This window comes from Chrysochloris asiatica, unplaced genomic scaffold (assembly GCF_000296735.1).
Source record: "Chrysochloris asiatica unplaced genomic scaffold, ChrAsi1.0 scaffold00094, whole genome shotgun sequence".
NCBI classification, from domain to species: domain Eukaryota; kingdom Metazoa; phylum Chordata; class Mammalia; order Afrosoricida; family Chrysochloridae; genus Chrysochloris; species Chrysochloris asiatica.
This window is the reverse complement of record NW_006408612.1, coordinates 5,085,333-5,106,173: the sequence shown is the minus strand read 5'-3', so window position 1 is coordinate 5,106,173 and position 20,841 is coordinate 5,085,333. Positions and strand designations below refer to the sequence as shown.

Sequence of the window (20,841 nt, the reverse complement as noted above, 5' to 3'; positions counted from 1 at the left end):
CTGTTTAGGGCTTCCCAGGAGCGACTGGTGGGTTTGAACCACTGACTTTGTGGCTAGCAGTCCAGTGCTTATCCTACAATGCCACACCAGGTGACCGTATCATCTCGCAGGACTAAGAAAAAACTTTAATGTAATTTTATTCTGAATAGTGGCTCGATTGCTGCTCTTAAGTGAGTCTATTAGAATTCTTACTGAAGAGGCAACAGCAGGTTTTTTTCAGATAAATCAGTGTTTGAAATCCAGTTTCTGCCAATATGACTTAGCCTTTTTGGAATTGTTTCCTTACTTCTGAAGTGGGAATAGCAACCAAATTGTATCCGTTCCTTTATTAGCAACTAATTTCTTTGGAGGAAGCTTTTAGTGTCAATACTTTGGGGGAACAAGTTTTATCAATTGTTGTGACAATTCCTGGAATATTGACTGAGGACCAGGACCTGAATAATAGAATTTCTTCTATAGTGCTGCTGTGGTATAGTCAGTACTTGCAGATGAAACACTAACACTAACACTAACCAAACCACACTGCCGTCAGTCAATCCTGACTCATGGAGACCCCACATAGGGTTTTCTCAGACTAAATCTTTACCAGAGCAGACAGCATCATCCTTTACCTGAGGAGCGGTTGGTGAGTTTGAACTGCTGATCTTGCTGTTAGCAGCCAATTAGCAAGCCACAGCGCCACCAGCGTTTTTTGTTAGTAACAACTGTTGTTGTTGTTAAGCTTGTTGATGTTGTTAAGCTTGTTGTTGTTGTTAAGCTTGTTAAATGACTTTGAGTCTAGTTGGTTCCGACTCATCAGGATCCTGTGTAGGGTTTCTGAGGCTGTAGATCTTTGCGGGATCAGAAAGCCTCATCTTTCTCCAGTGGGACAGCTGGTAGTTTCGAACCGCTGACCTTAAGATTCGCAGCCCAATTCGTAACCACTACACTACCAGAGCTCCTTAACAGTAGCTACTATTTATGAGTCCTAGTGTGGCGCTGTGGGTTAGTGCGCCAGATGTAAAGCCATTTCAACTGCAAGGTTGGTGGTTCAAGCTTACCAGCTGCTCCTCAGAAACCCTATACAGGGTCACTATGGGTCGGAACCCACTCGAAGGCACTTAACAATAATATTTATGAGCCTTTGCTATATGTTGCTACAAGCATCACTCATATGATCTCATTTTATTCTCAACAATTGTGTGAGCTGGATCTCAATAACTGCATTTTATAGAAGAGGAAATTGACGACCCGAGCGATTGTTTTATACAGGGTCACACAGCTAGAGAATGGTGAGTCCAGATTGTAACCAGTTTCCCACCTTCCAAAGAAAGACCTTTAACCATCCAAAGGAAAAGGGAGAAACTGTCCCTGTTGACACTCATTCTGCGACCCAGTGCCAGTGAGACGTCTGAATGGAAAGGTGACGAAAGGACTCTTTGATCATAAACTTTGTTTTTTTTTCTTTTAAGAAAGTTTATTTAACACCTTCTCACTCCTCTGGATTGACTAGATAGTTATAGGGAAAGGAAGGCGGGCTGGGCCGGTGGTCTTGGAGGAACCCGGCACGCTGACCCGGCCGAAGGGGTTTCCAGGTCCCGCGGATGGAGTGTGGGACTGCAGGCCGGCGGGTGCGCGTGTGTCAGAGGCACTGGGAGCACACCTACACGTAAGCGGTGACCAATGGCAGAGAGGCACCACGTGCCTAAAGATGTGGCAGACGCACACTCCAGAGCCTGCTTGGTTCTGCCGCCTCCAGGCTCCTCCCACCCAGCTCTGCCGCCTCCAGGCTCCTCCCACCCAGCGCCCATCTCCCACCTCCCTAAGCCGGCCGGGACAATGGGCGGGGCGGAAGGGTGCGGGAGGCGGGGCTGGGTGAGAGGGGTGGGGCACGCGGCCTGCGCGCAGGTGCCGCCCGCCGCTCGGTCCGCCCATTCCGCCGCCGTCGTCGTGCGTACAGCTCGGCGAAGGGGCTGGTCCTACGCTCTCTCCTCCTTCTTCCCCGCCTCCCGCTGCCGGCAGTGCTGGTCTCCTGCTGTCGCTGGGACCCCGAGTCTTCGCCCGTCCCAAGCACGGTGAGGCCATCTGGGAGCTCGCAGGAGCGTTCGTCGCCCTGCCTTTGGCGCCTGGGCCCACTGCCTGGTGATTGGAGGCAGGCCTGGGACGGGTGACCGGGATGGGGCGAAGGAAGCGGGCGGCGTGGGGTGTGTGGATGAATGAGGCGCTCTCGGACTAGGCCGCGCGCACCCGGAGCGTCCCATGCTTTACCCCGGCACGCCCAGGCGAAGCGGCTTCTCCGGAGGCCGGGACATCCAGTGGCCCTGTCCATAGGGGGAGGGTGTTGGGTGGGAGCCCGCTTGGGTCGCTTGGTAGGAGGCCAAGCGCAGGAAGAGGCTTTGCTCGTGCAGCTGTGCCTTCGAGGCCTGGGGTTTGACTGGAACAGGTAGGAGAGGGAACCCAGAGAAGGGACGTCCAGCTCAGGGTCAGGGATCAAAGGCGGAAATATCACTTCATGAGCAGGGCCCCAGCGTGGCCGCACGAAGTACAACTCGAGCCTGAAGACAGGAACTGATCAGCAGTCCTCGTGCATTCAGTTTACATTAATAAAACGGGCTTCATTCTGCATGGAAGCACTTGGAGCCAAAATAAAAAGGGGCTGAGAAAGTTTTGACTTGTAACTCAAAAGCGTTTAGTTGTTTAATTCATAACTGTAACCATCACGTAAGTTCCAAAGGTTGTTTATAAGGACCCATAAGTAGTACCTAAAGTGCCAAAGATAGAGGGGACTTAATTGGAAGGAAAATTGGGGTTGTGAAGGCAATGAGGGATAATAGGTTCCAGGTAATAGAGGAATGGTTTGGTAGAGGTGACTTGATTGCTGATAGTTTTAGAATGGGTTTTTCTTTGACATTGTGCCCTTGTCCCCAATGCTTCCATTCATATAACCGTGTGTCATACTTTTCTTACTCTAGAACCACTGCAAATAAAGTGTTTTGTGAACAGTCTGGGTGGAGGATTGGCAGTTAATTTATAAGTTAATTTTTGATTTTTGGTGCCACATATTTTTAAATCAGTCTTTCCAGAACTTCCCTGCAGTGACGATTTTGACAACCGTCAGAATCACCTTTGTTAACAGAACTTAAGAAAAGTTTTTTGTTATAAAGTAAAATATTTTGTTATAAAATAAAATGGATTTAGCTCTGTATCCATGTTGGATTGATGCATGCACCACACTTTTCAGTTATTAGTGGGAACCTCCCCTAATCTATTTTATGTGATGAAATGTGTTTTTGGTCAGTGGAGATATGCAAAGTTTTGTTCATATTTGTTTTGACATTTCAGATGCCCCCCAAAAAGGGAGGTGATGGAATGAAACCACCACCAATCATTGGAAGATTTGGAACCTCCCTGAAAATTGGTATTGTTGGATTGCCAAATGTTGGGTAGGTGAATAGTGGACTATTTTTGTTTTAATGCCTGGATTGCGCAAATGTTTTATGCCTGGCAACTAACTGAAAGGTTGGCGGTTCAAATCCACCCACTGGTTCCATGGAGAAAAAGACTTGGTGAGCTACTTCTGTAAGATTAAACTCCAAAGCAAACTCATTGCCATTGAGTTGAGATCAGACTCGTAGTAACCCTATAGGACAGAGTAGATCTGTCTGCCCACAAGATTTACAAGGTGGTAAATCTTTACGGAAGCAGACTGTTACATCTTTCTCCCGAAGAGCAGCTGCTGGTATCAAACTGGCAACCTATTGGTAAGCAGTCAGGTGCTTAATCACTGCACAACAAAGATTCCTTCCTGAAGATTGTTGTTACGTGTGCCATTGAGTCAATTCCGACTCATAGAGAACCCTGTGCAGGGCTTCTGAGGAGCGGTTGGTGAGTTTGAACTGCATATCTTGCAGTTCAAAATGACCTTGCAGTCCAGTGCTTATCCTGCAGTGCCACACCAGGAGTCCATAAGCTTGTAGCCATTGGCAGCCCTGTAAATGCAGTTCTGCTTTGACACACGTGGGGTTGCCATGAGTCTCAATCAGCTTCATGGCAGTGGGTTTGGGTTACTTGGTTTTGTAGAAATGAAAACTCACCACTTACTTTTATTCTAGGAAGCTGGAATATTAATATGTTGCAAAACTTGGTTTAGCTTAGTTTTTTTGTTTTTTTTTTAAATTTTAGTTTTATACACAGATATTGAGGAACCCTTGTGTGGTAGGAGCTAAAGTGATAAACTAGCAATTTGAACCCAATTTGAAGTGGTGTGGCGCTGTGGGCTAATGTGTCAGACTGCAAAGTTGTTTGAACTGCAAGGTTGGTGGTTCAAGCTTACCAGCTGCTCCTTGGAAACCCTATTCAAGGTCACTGTGGGTTGGAATCGATTAGATGGCACTGCACAACAACAGTAACAGAAGAAAGATGTGGCATTCTGTTTCCATGAAGATTAAAGCCTTGGGCAGTTTTACTCTGCCATGTAAGATTATTGTAGTGTGCTGATATAGTGCTGTATGATAAAGCACTGGACTATAAGGTCGGTTTGAACTGCGGGGTCAGTGGTTCAAACTCGGCACCTGTTTCTCTGAAACACTATATAGGGTTGCTATGAGTCAGACCGACTTGAGAGCACATAATAATAACAATATAGGGTCACTGTGAGTTGGAATAGACTCCATGAATGGGCTTGGTTTGGGTTCAGGTACACAGATAGTGTGTTGAAACAAGTTGCTTATATTATTTGTTTTGTTAAGCAATGGAAGTTAAAATATCGAGTTGAACAGGGCTAGCTATATTTGCTTGAAACACTGTTGGGAGACACACAGTATTGAATTCAAATGGAATTGATTTCAAGGAGCCTTCCCTGGTGGTGCAGCAGTTAAGTGCTTGGTTGCGAACTAAAATGTTGATAATTGGAGCTTACCTAATGACTCTGGGGGAGAAATTCCTGTAAATCCAGTAAAGATAATAGCTGAAAACCCTGGGAGCAGTTCTGTTCTGTCACATGGGCTTGTGTCTTGCTATGAGTCAGAATTGACTCCATGGCACTTTACAACAAAATTGTGATTTTTTTAATGCCAACTGGCTGGCTATCTAGTGTTTCCTACTTTGGCTAGCTACTAAAGAGCATGCAGTAGGATGCTTTGTTATTCTTAGGTGTTGGTGAGTTGGTTCCGACTCATAAGTGACTGTATGCACAACAGAACAAAACATTGCCCAGTCCTGTGCCATCCTTATAATTGTTATATTTGAGCCCATTGTTGCTGCCATTGTGTCAATCCAGCTTTTGTGGGGGGTGGTCTTCTTCTTTTTCACCAACCCTTCATACCAACCATGGTCCTTCTCTAGGAATTTGTCCGACCTGATAACATGTCTTAAGTATGAGATGAAGTCTTGCCATTCTTGCTTCTAAGGAGCATTCTGGCTGTACTTCTTTCAAGAAAGATTTGTTTCTCTGGCAGTCCATGATACTTTCAAGATTCTGTGCCAACATCATAATCCAAATGCATTGATTCTTCTACGGTCTTCCTTATTCACTGTCCAGCTTTAACATGTATATGAAGCTATTGAAAATACCATGACTTGGATCAGGGGCACCTTAGTCCTCAAACTGTCATCTTTGCTCTTGAACACTTTAAAGAGGTCTTTTGCAACAGTTTTAAAAGATACATCATTTGACTTCTTGACTACTACTTCCATGAGTTTTGATTGTGGATCCAAACAAAATGAAGTCTTTGATAACTTGAGTCTTTTCTCCATTTAGCATGATGTTATTTGTTGGTCCAGATGTGAGGATTTTTGTTTTCTTAACATTAAGGTTCAATCCCTACTGAAGGCTGTAGTCTTTAATCTTCATCAGTAAGTATTTCATGTCCTTTTCCCTTTCATCAAGCAAGCTTGTGTCATCTGCATATTGCAGGTTCTTAGTGAGTCTTCCTCCAGTGTTGATGCCGTGTTCTTCTTCATATAATCCAGTTTATCACATTTTCTGCTCAGAGTACAGATTAAGTATGGTGAAAGGATATATCCCCAATGCACACTTTTCCTAATTTTAAGCAATTCAGTATTATTTTGTTCTGTTCTAATGACTGCCTCTTAATCTAGATACAGGTTCCTCATGATCACAATTATCTGTTTTGGCATACCCATTCTTTGCAATGTTATCTGTAATTTGTTATGATTCACATTGTCAAAAGCCTTTGCATAATCAAGTACAAGTAAAACATCTTTCTGGTATTCTTTGTTTTCAGCCAAGATCCATCTCACATCAGCAGTGTTAACCCTATTTACATGTTCTCCTCTGAACCTAGCTTTAATTTTTGGCAGCACCTTGTTGTACTTCTGCAATTGTTTTTTAATGATCTTCAACAAAATTTTAATCTAAGACTAATGATAACTGTTGGGTGATTTCTGCATTCCATTGATTCTCCTCTTTTTGAAATGGGCACAGATATGTGTCTCTTACAATTGGTTGGCCAGGTAGCTGTCTTTCCAATTCCTTAACATAAATTAGTGAGTGCCTCCAGTGCTGCATCAGACTGTTGAAGTATTTCAATTTGTATTTCATCAATTCCTGGAGCTTTGCTTCGCCTGTTCCTTTTTAGGGCTGCTTAGACTTCTTACTTCAATATCGTCAGTTCTTTAATACATGCTACCTCTTGAAATGCTGGAACATCTACCAATTTGCTTTGGTACTGTGACTCTACGTATTCCTTCTGCAGATGTTCCCAGTGTTAGTCAATATTTTGCTTATTGTTGTTAAATGCTAGCGAGTCAGTTCCAACTCATAGCAACCCTGTATAGTGTTTCTGAGGAGTGGCTGGTTGTTTTGAACTGTCAACCTCTTGGTTAGCAGTTCAGTGCTTATTGTATAGCACCACACCAGGACTCTAGTTATTTTGCCTATAGAATCCTTCAGTATTGCAAATCAAGGCATTGGATTTTGTCTTCAGTTCTTTCTTTCAGCTTGAACAATATTGAACACGTTCTTCCCTTTTGATTTTCTAACTCCAGGTCTATGCACATTTCTTTGCACATTTCATTATATTTGCCTTTGTCTTTTCCGACTGCCTTTGAAATGTTCTCTCATTTGTTCTATTAGCTTTAGCTTCTCTGGAGAGCAAGTTTCTAAGTCTTTTGCTTTTTGTTAAGTTCAGAATTTTTTATGTACTTTTGTGTGTTTTTTTTAAAGCTTTTTATTGTGAGTTGAGTAATAGTTTTGCATTCAACCAATTGCATCTTGTTTCATTGTAATAATTACAATCCCCTTTTTTGATATACACAAAAACATACAGGAATCTACACAGCCAAAGGTCAGTTTTGCTAGCCAGCCCCCTGCCCGTCAGCACACAGCCTTTCCCCTTCCATGAGTCTAGAGTCCTCAGGTGCTCTGTCTCTCCATGTCATTGTCTCAGATTGCCTCTGATATTCACTTTGGTCTTTTCTCCTTTTCCCCCTGTCTTTTTATGACCTTTTGCTTTCTTCATACATGATGCTTTTGATGTCTTCCCATAGCTTTTCTTGTCTTTGATTATTAGTGTTTAATGCATTAAATCTGTTCATGAGATTGTTTCTAAAGTCAGGTGGGATATATTCAGGGTCATATTTTGACTCTTGTAGAGAAGTCTTAATTGTCTTCAGCTTAAGCCTCAACTTGTATATGAGCAATTGATGGTCTGTTCTGTAGTTGGCCCCTGGCCTTGTTTTGGCTAAGGATATTGAGCATTCCCATTGTCTCTTCCCACAGATGCACTCAGTTTGACTTCTGTGTATTGTATCTGGTACAGATGTACAGTCACTTTTTATGTTGCTTTAAAAAGCTGTTTGCAATGAATAAGTCATTGGTCTTGTAGAATTCCAGCATGTGATCGCCAGCATTGTCTCTATCACCAAGGCCACATTATCCAACTATATATAGATCATTTCTCTGTTGTTTCTAACCTTCACAGTCTAATCATGTTTGATCCATTTCAGACTGAAAAAGGTAATAGAATTTTTCAGTTTCATCATCACTCACTTTAGTGGGTGGTTCATAAATATGAATAGTAGTGGTATTAACTGGTCTTCCTTGGAGGTGCCTGGATATTATCCTATCACAGACAGAAATGTTCTTTTTTTTTTTTTTTTTTTTGTGAATTATGTGGTAGCTTACATGGGAAAATATTAGTTTTACATTCATCCTACCATATATTGTTTCATTACCATGGTTACAATTCCCTCCAGCATCATTCAACTAACCTCAGGGTATACCCTGCAAGCCCTGGTCATCAGCATACAGCCCCTCTCCCTCTCTGGGTCTAAAGTCCCCAGCCACTTCATCTTTCCACGTCCTCCATCTCTGCCTCCATCTCTGCGTCACTGCTTCTCTGGGTAGGGTCCCGCTCTCCACTCTTCTCCCTTGATGGTCCCAGGGACCTCTGCTCCTAGACTGCAAAGTTAATCACTCCCCGTCTTGCCACAAAACGTCTACCTTTACATTTCCAACCTTTACAATCAGTCCTGATAACAATTATTCACTATTTTATCACAAGAGACCTATCTGCGTTTTCTTTCATCAGCCTGCCTAGACAGATTGGATACTACTCAGTGGAGATTCTACCTTCTTCCACACCCTCTGGATCTAGGTTCCCTCTTGAAAGCTTGTAAGCCAGCCACTTGTTGCCTTTGTAACCCCCCATCCCCCATTTTGGGTAGCCAATGTCCAAGTTGCCCATCCCTGTCTACTCTGTATATGGAGGGGGTATGGGAATGATCCTTGTTGTAAAGATTTGTTCCGTCTTCTGAGCTACTGCATCCAGAGGTGTGGGTGTTCTTGTGCATATGCCCTCTCTTCTTAACAGCTGGAGGCTTCACTCTTCACTCTAGTCCTCTGTAGCTATGCCACTGACTCTGGGCCCAAGAGTCTCCAGGTAGAATTGTTCTTTTTGACTACTATTTTTTTTTTCCCTAAATGTTCTTTTTTGGCTATGAATCTGACTCCATTCCTCTTCGATATGATGTACCCCACATAAGTAATCCATATTCAAAATGGCAAATACCAGTTTTTTCAGCTTACTACTTTTGCCTGGGATATCAGTCTTTATTTGTTCCATTTCATTTTTGACAGCGTAAGTTTTCCTAGATTCATACATTGTACACTCCATGTTTTCATAATGGGTGTTTACAGCTGTGTCCTCTGATTTTAAGTTGTGCACCATTAACAGTTGAAGGTCCCGAAAGGTTAACTCCATCTATGTTAATAAGGTCAACTCAATTTTCAGGAGACAGCTCTTCTCTTGTCATGTTTGAGTGCCTCCCAACTTGAGAGGCTCATCTTCTGACACTGTATCTGACAATGTTATGCTGCTATTCATAAGGTTTTCAGTGGCCAGATTTTTCAGAACTTGATCTACAGGCCCTCCTTCCTAGTCTGTTTTAGTCTGGAAGCTCTGCTGAAACCTGTCCACCATGGGTGACCCTGCTGGTATTTAAAATACTGGTGGCATAGATTCTAGCATTACAGCAACATACACGTCACCACAGTATGAAAAACTGACAGATGAGTGGTGAAGGATACACTAGGAAAACATTTTCAAAAGCCCATTGTAAAGTTGAATGTGTCTAATCTTGGGAGATTGGGGTTTACATGACTAAATTTCTACTGGAAGAGGGGAAGGTGACAATTTTTAATGTAATATTGAAACTTGGTAGCTAAAAGGATATCTGTTGTAAACTGGCAAAATCTGAAAGTTGTGAAAGTGCAAACAATTTTTTAAATATATTTTTAGAATTAAAGTGAAATGTTTATTTGCAAATAAAAGTAATTATGTGGAGTGTATCTTATAAATTTATATACATCAGCAACTTAAATACTCAAAGTCTGCTTTCTCTTACTTGCCTATTCTATTATAATACTTTTACTATCACTTACTAGTAAACTGTCATTTACTGAAATATACAATGTTTCAAAAGTGATTAGAGAGGTATTCACACCTTAAAACAATCTTTTGAGATCAAAAGGGCAGCACTGACCCAAGGACAAAGTCCAGAAGGGTTAGGAAAGGAAGAGGAATGGGAACAGGCAGCACGGGGGAATTGGACAAATGATGTTGCATTGAAGGGGTTGCAATCAGTGACATGAAACAAAATGTATATGAATTGTTGAATGTAAAACTGATTATTCTGTAAATCTTCACGCAAATACAAAGTTTTAAAAAGTTGGGATGTGGAGAATGATTACGATCTATTAATGGGTACTAGATTGATCTGGATTTATGAAGGGGACTGAAGGCATTTTGGAATGTGGCTTTCGAGTTTTAGATTGATGATAAGTGGGACAACCATGTTTTCCCATGTGTTCCTTGGAGCCCGTATCAGAGTGGTTTTTTTAGTGAATTAAGCATGGTATGACCAAATGAGACAGTTCTTAAAGCCTTACAATGTAAAACATGAACAAATGTGTCCGTCCTAATTTCAGTCTGTATGCTTGCAATCAGGCTGTGTCTCATAAGACTGCTAGGACAAAAACACATGTACCTTCTGGCATTAGCCATTCATCTGATTGAGCCAGACACACAGACACTTACATAGTGATAACAGAGAACGAGCTAGTATTATTTATTGAAAGTTGTTGTTGTTGTTATGTGCCATCGAGTCAGTTCCGACCCATAGCGACCCTGTATAGGGTTTCCGAGGGTGTAAATCTTTACGGGAGTAGAAAGCCTCATCTTTCTCCCGTTTATTGAAAGTAAGCAGTAAATAATAACAGATTCCCAAAGGGAAGGTAAACCCTTCTCCAAATTTTCCACGCCTCTGGGCAGGCACACTGTGATTCAGGTTGATGCTGTATTCACATTACCACTGTCTCCAGCTATCATCATGCTGTTAGGGTGGTCTGCACAGTTCCTGAAGCTTCTGCTCTGTCGGTGGGCCTCCCTGGTCTCTGCTCCTGTCTCCTGCCACACTCCCCAGACCTGTGAGGCTCTCTTACCATCTTGCTACCTGGGTCCAGGCTGCCCAGGCAGCAAGGTGTGCAGCCCTGATATGGGCCACACTCAGGCCTCTGGCCTGCACAGGTAAGTGATACCGTGTTTTTTAGCTTTGCAGACAAGCCACCTGCCTGAAGGCACTCACCTCTTGCTGTGTGGGCCAGCAAGTTTACTGCTCTTTTTCTGCCTCGCACTACCTTCAGTGGCCCAGCTTTCTCTTCTGGGTCTAGGAGGTTCTCAGCATAGGGACCTCAGGTCCAAAGGACAAACTCTGCTTAATAGTAGTGAGATTCCCCCCTGAGCCTCTTCAGGATTAGCCATTTTATAAACCTACCCTTCAGTGTTAAGGCATGGTCCTCCCAGCAAGACCATGAACTGACCAATCTCTTAGTAGCCCATAAGGATAGACTCAATTTGCATAGTAAATTGTCCAGTCCCTTTGTAAGACCATAAGCTACTCAATTTGCATAGTTAATGGACTAATCCCTTGCAAGATTGTGATAAAGATTTACACCCTCGGAAACCCTGTACAGGGTCGCTATGGGTCGGACCCGACTCGATGGCACTTAACAACAACAACAAGAAGACCACAGCTAGAAAGGCAAGATAAAAGCAATTCACTGCACTCACACAGTCTTCCCTGGAGCTGGAGAGGTTTGCATTTTGAAGGAGTTTCCTGCTGTGATATAGGCTGCTTGCATAGTAAGACTGAGTAGAGAGTGGAAACATAAGCAAAACAAATAATTAAGCAAAGTACTGTAAGGTGCTGTCAATATACTTGAAAGCAAGATATGATCATTATGTTGTGAGCTTTATTGCACTAGTAAGCATGGCATACTTTTCAGATATTAACATACTTATTCTCAAACTGCAACAATCAGTGCAACTTAACTTTAAATGTGCTACTTTAAAATGACCATCTTATGAAGCATTTATTCAAGCTTTTTAGCAATAGAGTACAATAAAGCCAATTATATGAAAGTAACCTAAAAATATTTTGTTGTCCAGCATAAATGACCTGCTTTTGCTTTTAAATTAAATATCCCAACCTCCATTTTTACTGAGGAGTAATTTACAAACAGATTCTTTACAGGTGTATGCCTAGCAAGAGAAAGATGATGAGGCTTTCTGCTCCTGCAAAGATTTACATCCTTGGAAAACCCATACAGGGTTGCTGTGAGTTGGAACCGACTCCACCGCACTTTACAACAATGGGGGTGTGGTTTAGGAGTTTTGCCATTGTGTTTGATTGTAAACACTCATTTTTTGTAGGAATGATTTTACCTTACCCAACTATTAGTTATTGATTTTTGGTTAGCAATTCAAATTTTGCCTATTTTCCACAAGAAAAAAGAGTTCATTCGAAGAATAGAACTGAAGAAGCTGAACTACTAAGGCCACAACTGGCTAAAGGGACTGCATCTTGTAAGGAGAGCTGCCATTAGTGCTAACATGCTAACACTGAGAGCAATTATAGTTCTTGAAATTTCTTGGAACTCCACCCTGTGGCTCACCCACCCACTGCCATGGAGTTGATTCCAACTCATACTGATTCAATATATGGTTTCCTATGGTTAGCAGTCCAGTGCTTATCCTATAGCACCACCTGGGATCCCATGCCTTAAGTCCCTATATATCCTCTTTCTCCTTAGAGGGCAGTCTTTGGAGGACACACAATCCCTCTGCCTCATGTATGTCTGATATACATTAAACCTTGCTTCCTTTACTATACCCCTTTTCTCTTGGTAGGCAACATGAGCCACCTTTTTTGCAGTGTCTCTACTAGGTCTCAGGAAGGACTAGAGTCAAGGTAGTGCTGGTAGAGATGAGTCCATGTGGAGTTTAGCCACACGAATGCCTGAATTTCTGTATGTTTAAACCCTTGAGTGAGAGAACCTGATGGGACATGTCTACTTCTGAATCTGAAACTAAAAACCAAACTCACTGCGTTCAAGTTGATTCCAACTCATAGCAAACTTAGAAGACAGGCCCAATCTTTAATCCACTGTGTCAACAGGACTTCTGTCTTTGAATTGTTGTTGTTGTTATGTGCCATCGAGTCGGTTCCGACTCATAGTGACCCTGTACAGGGTTTCCGAGGGTGTAAATCTTTACGGGAGGAGAAAGCCTCATCTTTCTCCCGCGGAACGGCTGGTAGTTTCGAACTGCTGACCTTGCGGCTCGCAGCCTGATTCGTAACCACTACGCTACCAGAGCTCACTTCTGTCTTTGAATAGGCCTTCAAATAATGAGAGAGACAGTTCTCTAAAGGGTTGCTTGATAGTCAGAAGATGTTCAGTGAAAAAAAAATCACCAAAAATAATCTTGATTTGGGGAGAACTGAATCTCTAGTTTGCTTTTTTGTTATGTGACTGATTTTCTAGACTCTTAAATATTTATCGCTATTAAAGGCTGATATTTATTGGGCTTTTATGTCAGTTATTATTTAGCACTTTATATTTATTATCTAATTTAATCAACTGCTCAGCATTTTCTGACAACACAATTTGAATTCCATTTGGGTAAGGATTTTGTTGTTCTTATTTATTGTTACAGTTTCTAGCACTACACAGTTGAGCTGTTATTAAGTGCCAGTGAGTTGGTTCCTGACTCAACCCCATCTAGGGTTTTTGAGGAGTGCCTGGTGGGTTTGAACTGGCAACCATATTGTTAGAAGTCCAGTGCTTATTCTACAGCGCCACACCAGGACCCCAAGCACTTAAGACTACTGTTGGTAAAATAGTAGTCACTCAGTAATTATTTTAGACCATAGAAGATGCATTTGAGTTATGGTGTTGGAGAAGAATATTGAAAGTACCATAGACTGCCAAAAGAAGAAATAGATCTGTGTTGGAAGAAGTACAGCCAGAGTGTTCCCTGGAAGCCAGGATGGCCAGACTTTGCTTTTATACTTCAGACATATTATCAGGAGGGACCAGTCACTGGAGAAGGATATCATGTTTGGTAAAGTGAGGGGTTGAAGACAAAGAGGAACACCCCCAATGAGATGGATTGGCACAGTGGCAGTATCAATGGGCTCAAATGTAACAACTATTATGAAGTTGGCCCAGGATTGGGTAGTGTTTTGTTTTGTTTTGCATAGGTTTGCTATGAGCCAGTACTGGCTCGATGGCACCTACAACAACAGTCAGTATTTTTGGTAGGAATGATTGGATACTTTTTTCCCTCCTTGAGTAAAGATGCATAGGCTTAATGATAAGGAGACATGTTTCTATGGCCACTTTTAATGAAATAGAAAATACACCAATCTAGTTTCTAGTTCTATTCTCCTCTTTCTTACCTGAGTGTGACCATCTAGGAATTAACTTCTCTTGGGCCACAGTATACTGTTGCTGTGAGGCTTGGAGGTTGTTGGAGAGAGTACTTTTTAATGTTTCACACTTCTGTCATTGGACAGCTTTTAACGTGGAAGGTTGGTATTTATTAGGTTGGGGAGTGTTGTTGTTGGTGTTAGAGAGTTGGTTCTGACTCACAGGAATGCCTGCTCCTGTGCCATCCTCATAATTGTTATGTTTGAGCCAATTGTTGCAGCCACTGAGTCAGTCCATCTCATAGAGGGCCTTTCTCTTTTTCACTGACCGTCTCGTATCAAACATTAAATCCTTCTCCAGGGACTGGTTGTTTCTGACAACATATTCAAAGTCCGAGAGATGAAGTCTCACCATCCTCACTTCCAAGGAGCATTCTGACTGTACTTCTTTGAAGACAGATTTTTTTTGTTTGTTCTTCTGGCAGTTCATGGTAATTTCAGTATTCTTCTCCAATGCCATAATTCAAATGAATAATTTCTTCGGATTTATTTATTGTACACTGTATGTGGTTATTGAAAATGCATGGTGTCAATTGGCAAAACATAGTCCATAAAGAAAATGTTCTACATCCTACTTTGGTGATTAGTGACTGGGATTTTCAAAGTTTATGAGCAGCCATCTAAGGTGCAACTATTGGTCTCTCCTTGACTGAAGGAAAGAAGAATGATGAAAATTGAAGCTGCTTGGAAACAATCCAATAGAACACGTGAACGTTAGTTTTCATGACTAAATACCAGAAGAACTAGATGGTACCTGACTACCACAACCAAAGTGTGCTCAAATAAGGCCCTGGATAGATTGGGAGATAGTGTGGAACAAAAGGCAAAATCATGAAAAAGATCAAGTTTACTGGTCAGGTACAGACTATTGGAATCCTGAGACTGCACCCTTGGGTGTGCCCTTCAGATCTGGAACTGAGCTCATCCTGGAACTCAGTTTTCAGCCAAGTAATATGCTAGGCAAACAAGGGACACTAATGAGGTATGCACACCATGGAGTGGCCAACAATTGGGGTCAAAGGGGCAGTATTTACCCAGGGACAAAATTCAGAAGGATTGGGAAAGAAGGAGGAATAAAAACAGAACCACAGGAAGGAAGTGGATAGCTGATGTTACACAGGGAATTGCGGTCATGGAAATAAAAAGAAGTGTATGATTTGTTGACTGTAAAACAATCTGCTCTTCACTCAATTTACAATAAAAAGTTAAAAAAACAGCATGGCTTGGGTCAAGTGTACCTAAGCCCTAAAGTGACATCTATGTTTTTTAATACTTCAAAAAGAAGTCTTTTGTAGCAGATTTACCCAGTGTCATTTGATTTCTTGACTGCTGCTCTCATGAGTTGTTGACAGTGGATTCAGGTAAAATGAAATTCTTGACAACTTCAGTCTTTTCTCCATCTCTCATGATGTTGTTTATTGGTCCAGTTGTGAAGATTTTTGTTTTCTTTACATGATATGTCTGTCAGTTTGTTGAACTGTGGTGGCTTTTGTGTTGCTGTCATGATGGCAGAGTTTTACCCGTGGTGGACAGCTTTCAGTGGGACTTCCAGATTAAGACAGATTAGGAAGAAGGTGGAGGTGGTCTACTTCTGAAAAATTAGTCTCTGAAAACCTGTGGAAGAGTGTTTATTCACTCATTGCCTCCGTGTCAGTTTGACTCATAGTGACCCTGTGTAGGGTTTCCAAGCCTGTCATTCCTTATGGAAACAGAAAGCCTCATCTTTCTCCCATGAATGGCTGGTGGATTTGGACTGCTGACTTTGAGGCTAGCAGTCCAGTGCTTATCCTACATCAGCACACCGGGTCTCATGGAGAGTGTTAGAAAGCACCAGATAACTGTGGCTTAAACAGAGATGTCTTTCTCATGTAAATGTGGAGTACAGAGGAGTCCTCTGTGGAACTATTAAATAAGTACTAGACTGCTAACCACATGATTGGCAGTTCAAGCCCACCAGCTGCTCCTTGGAAACTATGCAGGGTCACTATGAGTCATAACCAACTTGATGGCACACAACAACAGAGTTGTATAGTGACTCTGCTTAATAAAGTCCTTAGGGAGTCATGATCCTTCTAAATCACAGCTCTGTGATTTCTAGGTTCCGGTCCTCATCCTTGGGTCCAAGGGTGTGTCATGTGAATTCCAGGTAGCCCGTTATCTGAAAGGTCAAAGGGCTAAAGGACTTCACTAGGAGTCTTTTAGGGATTTTGCCATAACATACGCTGTCTAGAACTTCTCATGAGAATTTACATGTTAGGTGGCTGGCAAACGTAGTCTTTATTTTGATGGCCATATGTTCAGTTAAGTCTGTTACCTTGGAAAAAGGTAAGGATGGATGGATACTGGGGGACAAATAATATACACTGCTTTAAACACTGAGGAATTTCCCAGGGGAGTAATTGTGTTGCTTAGCCAATTTCTTTTGGAGTGTGCTTTGGTTGTTTCCACAACTTGCTTTTTCCTAATTTACCAGAGACCAATTAGAGTCTTTTAAAGGTACTGTTGTAGAGGAAGAAGGTTGTAAAAAAAAAAAAATCACAGGATAATTATGATTAGTGTATAGGAAACTACTTTAAAAACACATTTGCTTAAACAAAATTTATTATTTTCTCATCATTCATTAGGTTATCTGGGTGGGTCTTCTGCTAGGTGGGTCATATGACTGCCATCAACTGGTAGCTAGTTAAGACTGGAAGGTCCAAGGTGTCTGTACCCATATACTGGGGACTTACCCGAAGTAGGGCACCTCTGTTCTCTTCTCCCTGGCCACCTTTTCTCTCCACATGCTCTGTAGCCCAAGCTTCTTTTCAGCCTCATGGCTGGTGCCCAAGCATAGAAATGTGGAAATGGCACAACATCATTCCCACCACATTCTTGTGGTCAAAGCAAGTTATGATACCAGCCTAAAGACAGTCTTATGGGAGGAGTGGCAAGGCATGTGTGTCACCTTTAATCCACTACGGTCAGCTCTTTTCTTTATAGGAGTTGTGTAATGCCCATATACTCTCTCGAGAAGTCTTCCTGGTTGATTCTTGCTCTTGCTTTAGAAGCTGCTTAAAGGAATTCTTTAAAGAAACTCACAATAGGAAAATCATTCTCTAGGCTGTATGTAGTGGTGATCAGATTAAGTTTCATCCTAAATTGCTGATAAAATTAATGCTGAAGGCAGAGATTCTTGGGTCTGCTGAGTGGATCGGTTAGCAAGACTTTTTTTTTTCCTTTTTCTTTTACTCATCATAGCTTCAATGTTAAGGCAAAGAACTAAAGGCAAAGTGAATTACAGCATTAATAGTACACTTGACCCATGAACAATGTAGGGTTTAGAGACACAGACCCCTGTGCAGTCCAAAATCCACATATGACATTTGATTCCCCCAAAACTACTAATAGCCTACTGTTGACTGGAAGCTTTAAATACCATTTCTGAATATATATTGGAGCTCAATAAGTAATTGGCTTATTTTTATACATATTAAAATTATTTTTTATGCTGAGCAGATTTTTTCCAATATTTTATTATGATGGATTTCACATATAGAAAACAATTTAGTAAATAATAAGTTAAATTTTCATTTTAATAATATACTGTTTTATACTTAATGAATTATATAGTTTCTACATATATATGTATGTATGTGTATATATGTGCATATATATAAAACACTATATACAAAGTGGCTTGAAAAAGTTTATGAATATATGGAATAATGGAATTTTCTCAAAAACTTACTTTTGTATTCCAGTGTAAGTAAAAAATTATTACTACTAGGGTTCCCATGCATACTTGCACTGCCTTATTCCAAACAAAATTTGTTTCAACATATCTTTGTGATTAATGGATGACTACAGACAAGTTGTCTCACTAATATACTTGTCTTAGTCTTGTTAGGGTGTTTTTAAAAAAGATCTAATCAAAATAGGGCTTACAAGGGGTTTTGCTGGGTCAGTTAAATTCAAGGCGGAGAGGTTAGCTCAGAGGTTATGGCACCTGTTTTCTGGGATCCCAAAGGGGTGATCTTGATAGATTTTTCTCAAACCATATAGGGCAATCATGGGGGCTTATTATGTAGAATTTTTATGAAAATTGGAAACTGTATTGGTGAGCAAAAGACCAGAAAATTATTCTGAGGCATTTTTTTCCCATCACATCTGCTTATTCTTTGACAGCAAGGGCTGTCCTATAGAATGTCCTTGGGAAAGCTTTCCCCATTCACCGTACGGCCCTGGCCTCTCCCCTTCAGACATCTTTTTGTTTCTCAAACTCAAAGAACATTTCAAAGGATTATGATCTGAGTCTCTTGAGGATGCCAAAACTGCTGTGTTGATGTGATGTAAAAGGAAGACTGGAGAATTCTGTGGGAAATGGTTTGAGTTGGAAACACTGCTTTCAGAAATGTAGACCTAGATGGAGAATATGTCAAGAACAAATAACTTCACAGTTTGACATTTTTGTTTAATAGTTTTCTATGATTTTGTAGCAATGCATTCAGACTTACTTTTATATAATATTGTATGTTATACATAATATTATACAAGTCCTGGTGGTACTTCAGGATAAACACTGGATGCTAACCACAAGGTTGGCAGTTCAAACTTACCAACCACTCCTTGGAAACTCTACACAGGGTCACTATGAGTTGAATTCAACTTGATGATATTAACAACAACAGCAACAATATACAGTATAACTTACTTATATGTAATATATTTTATATATACAATGTTGTTGTTGTTAAGTGCCGTCGAGTCGGTTCCGACCCATAGCGACCCTGTACAGGGTTTCCAAGGGTGTAAATCTTTACGGGAGTAGAAAGCCTCATCTTTCTCCCGCGGAGCAGCTGGTAGTTTCGAACCACTGACCTTAAGGTTCGCAGCCCGATTCGTAGCCACTACAATGGGTCTCCCAAAAGATAGTGGAAAAGTGGAATTGAAAGATAATGGAATTTTTCCATGAATGTTTTGAAGCTCCTTCATATAAATAATTATATACTGTAAACAGTTAGACAATTGTATTTATTATACCTCTGGGGTATACTAAGGTGCCTTGGTGGTGCAGTGGATTATGTGTGGGGCTGCTAACAGAAAGGTGGGCAGTGTGAACCAGTAGCTGCTCTATGGGAGAAAGATGAAGCCTTCGGCTTCCATAAAGATTCACACCATCAGAACCCAATGGCGCACAGTTCAGCTCTGCCCTGCAGGGTCGTTAGAAGTTGGAATCAGTTTGATGGTTGTTGTTGTTATGTGCCACCAAGTCATAGTGGATTTGATTTTTGGTTTGGGGGGAATTATATTTTCCTTTTATAGTTAAATTCTTAACATTCTCATTTGCTTATAACTATTAAAATTAACTTTAGTGTTTTAAAAAGAGTGCTTGTATGAATTAATTTGAAATTGATATGGACTTAAGATACAGGGTGGTGCAAATTGTATATTTTAACACATTTTGTAATGTCATTTAAGGCTATTTTAAAACTCTTCATTTGACAGAATGGAGTTCTGGTATGGTGCTGTGGGTTAGTGCGCTGGACAGCAGAGTTGTTTGAACTGCAAGGTTGGTGGGTCAAGCTCACCAGCTGCTCCTTGGAAACCCTCTACAGGGTCACTGTGGGTTGGAATCGACTTGATGGCACTTAACCAAAGCAACAACATGGCAAAAGACAACAGTGATCTGATTGCCATAGCTGGTACTCATTTTTTGTCTTTAATTTGCTTAACTTATCTGTCCTCTTTGACACTATTAGTAATTGCCTATCTTCCTTACCATTCCTTAGTCTTGAATGCTGCTGCACTTCCTAGGTTTGTTTCTAAGTCTAGTGTCTGCCCTTGACTGCCTTTTCTTTTTATATGCAGTCTCTCGCTTGGCAGGCTCATCCTCACCTGATTTTAATAATCCCTATTTTCTAAATTTATATATCCTGCCCAGACCTCTGCTTCATGGTCCAGGTTCATATATCTAACTGCTATGAATATCTCTAGTTTATTGTCTCCAGTCAACATGTCCAGAACTGAGTTCAGTTTCATGTATATTCTCTAAATGGGCAGCAGTACTATTTTCTACCTAGGCATTTTAAGTCAGAGATTTGGGAGATTTATCTTTTCCTCCTTTCCCCTCAACTATATTTTTCAAGTAAGGCCTAAGTCTCTCTCTGATATGTTTTCTTTAAGCCTTATTTTTACTCATTTCTTACTTCAGTTACTGCAGAGATACTTGAGACAATTATATCTGTACTGTTTACCAAATGATTTTTTGAAAAATGTCCATTATAGCATATAAATATATGTGGAAATTCTCTTGTAAGGAAGAATTCCCCCTCATTTATTCATGTACTTATTTATATTTTTATGGTTTTTATTCTGTGGATTAATAATCCATTAAAATTGCTATTTTTAAAGTTGTAGTAAAATATGTTGTTGTTAGGTGCCATCGAGTTGGTACCGACCCATAGTGACCTATGCACAGCAGAATGAAACACTACCCGATCCTGGGCCAACCTCACTACTGTTGCCACTTTTGAGTCCATCGATGCTGCCACTTTGCCAGTCCATCTTGTTGGGGGTCTTCCTCTTTTT

General features: G+C 41.1%; 1 protein-coding gene across 2 annotated transcripts in view; it reads left to right on the top strand.

Annotated features, from left to right (window-relative positions):
* Window positions 1-1,880: 1,880 nt before the first annotated feature.
* Window positions 1,881-20,841, top strand: part of OLA1 (Obg-like ATPase 1) — a 221,892-nt gene continuing 202,931 nt past the window's right edge. The window contains exons 1-2 of one of the 2 annotated variants that reach the window (XM_006866651.1): window positions 1,881-2,054; window positions 3,322-3,422. In XM_006866651.1, the coding sequence (XP_006866713.1) occupies window positions 3,322-3,422 (101 nt within the window). In that variant the 5' untranslated portion in view covers window positions 1,881-2,054. The remainder of the gene's footprint in view (window positions 2,055-3,321; window positions 3,423-20,841) is intronic. The other variant, XM_006866652.1, reaches the window with a different exon arrangement.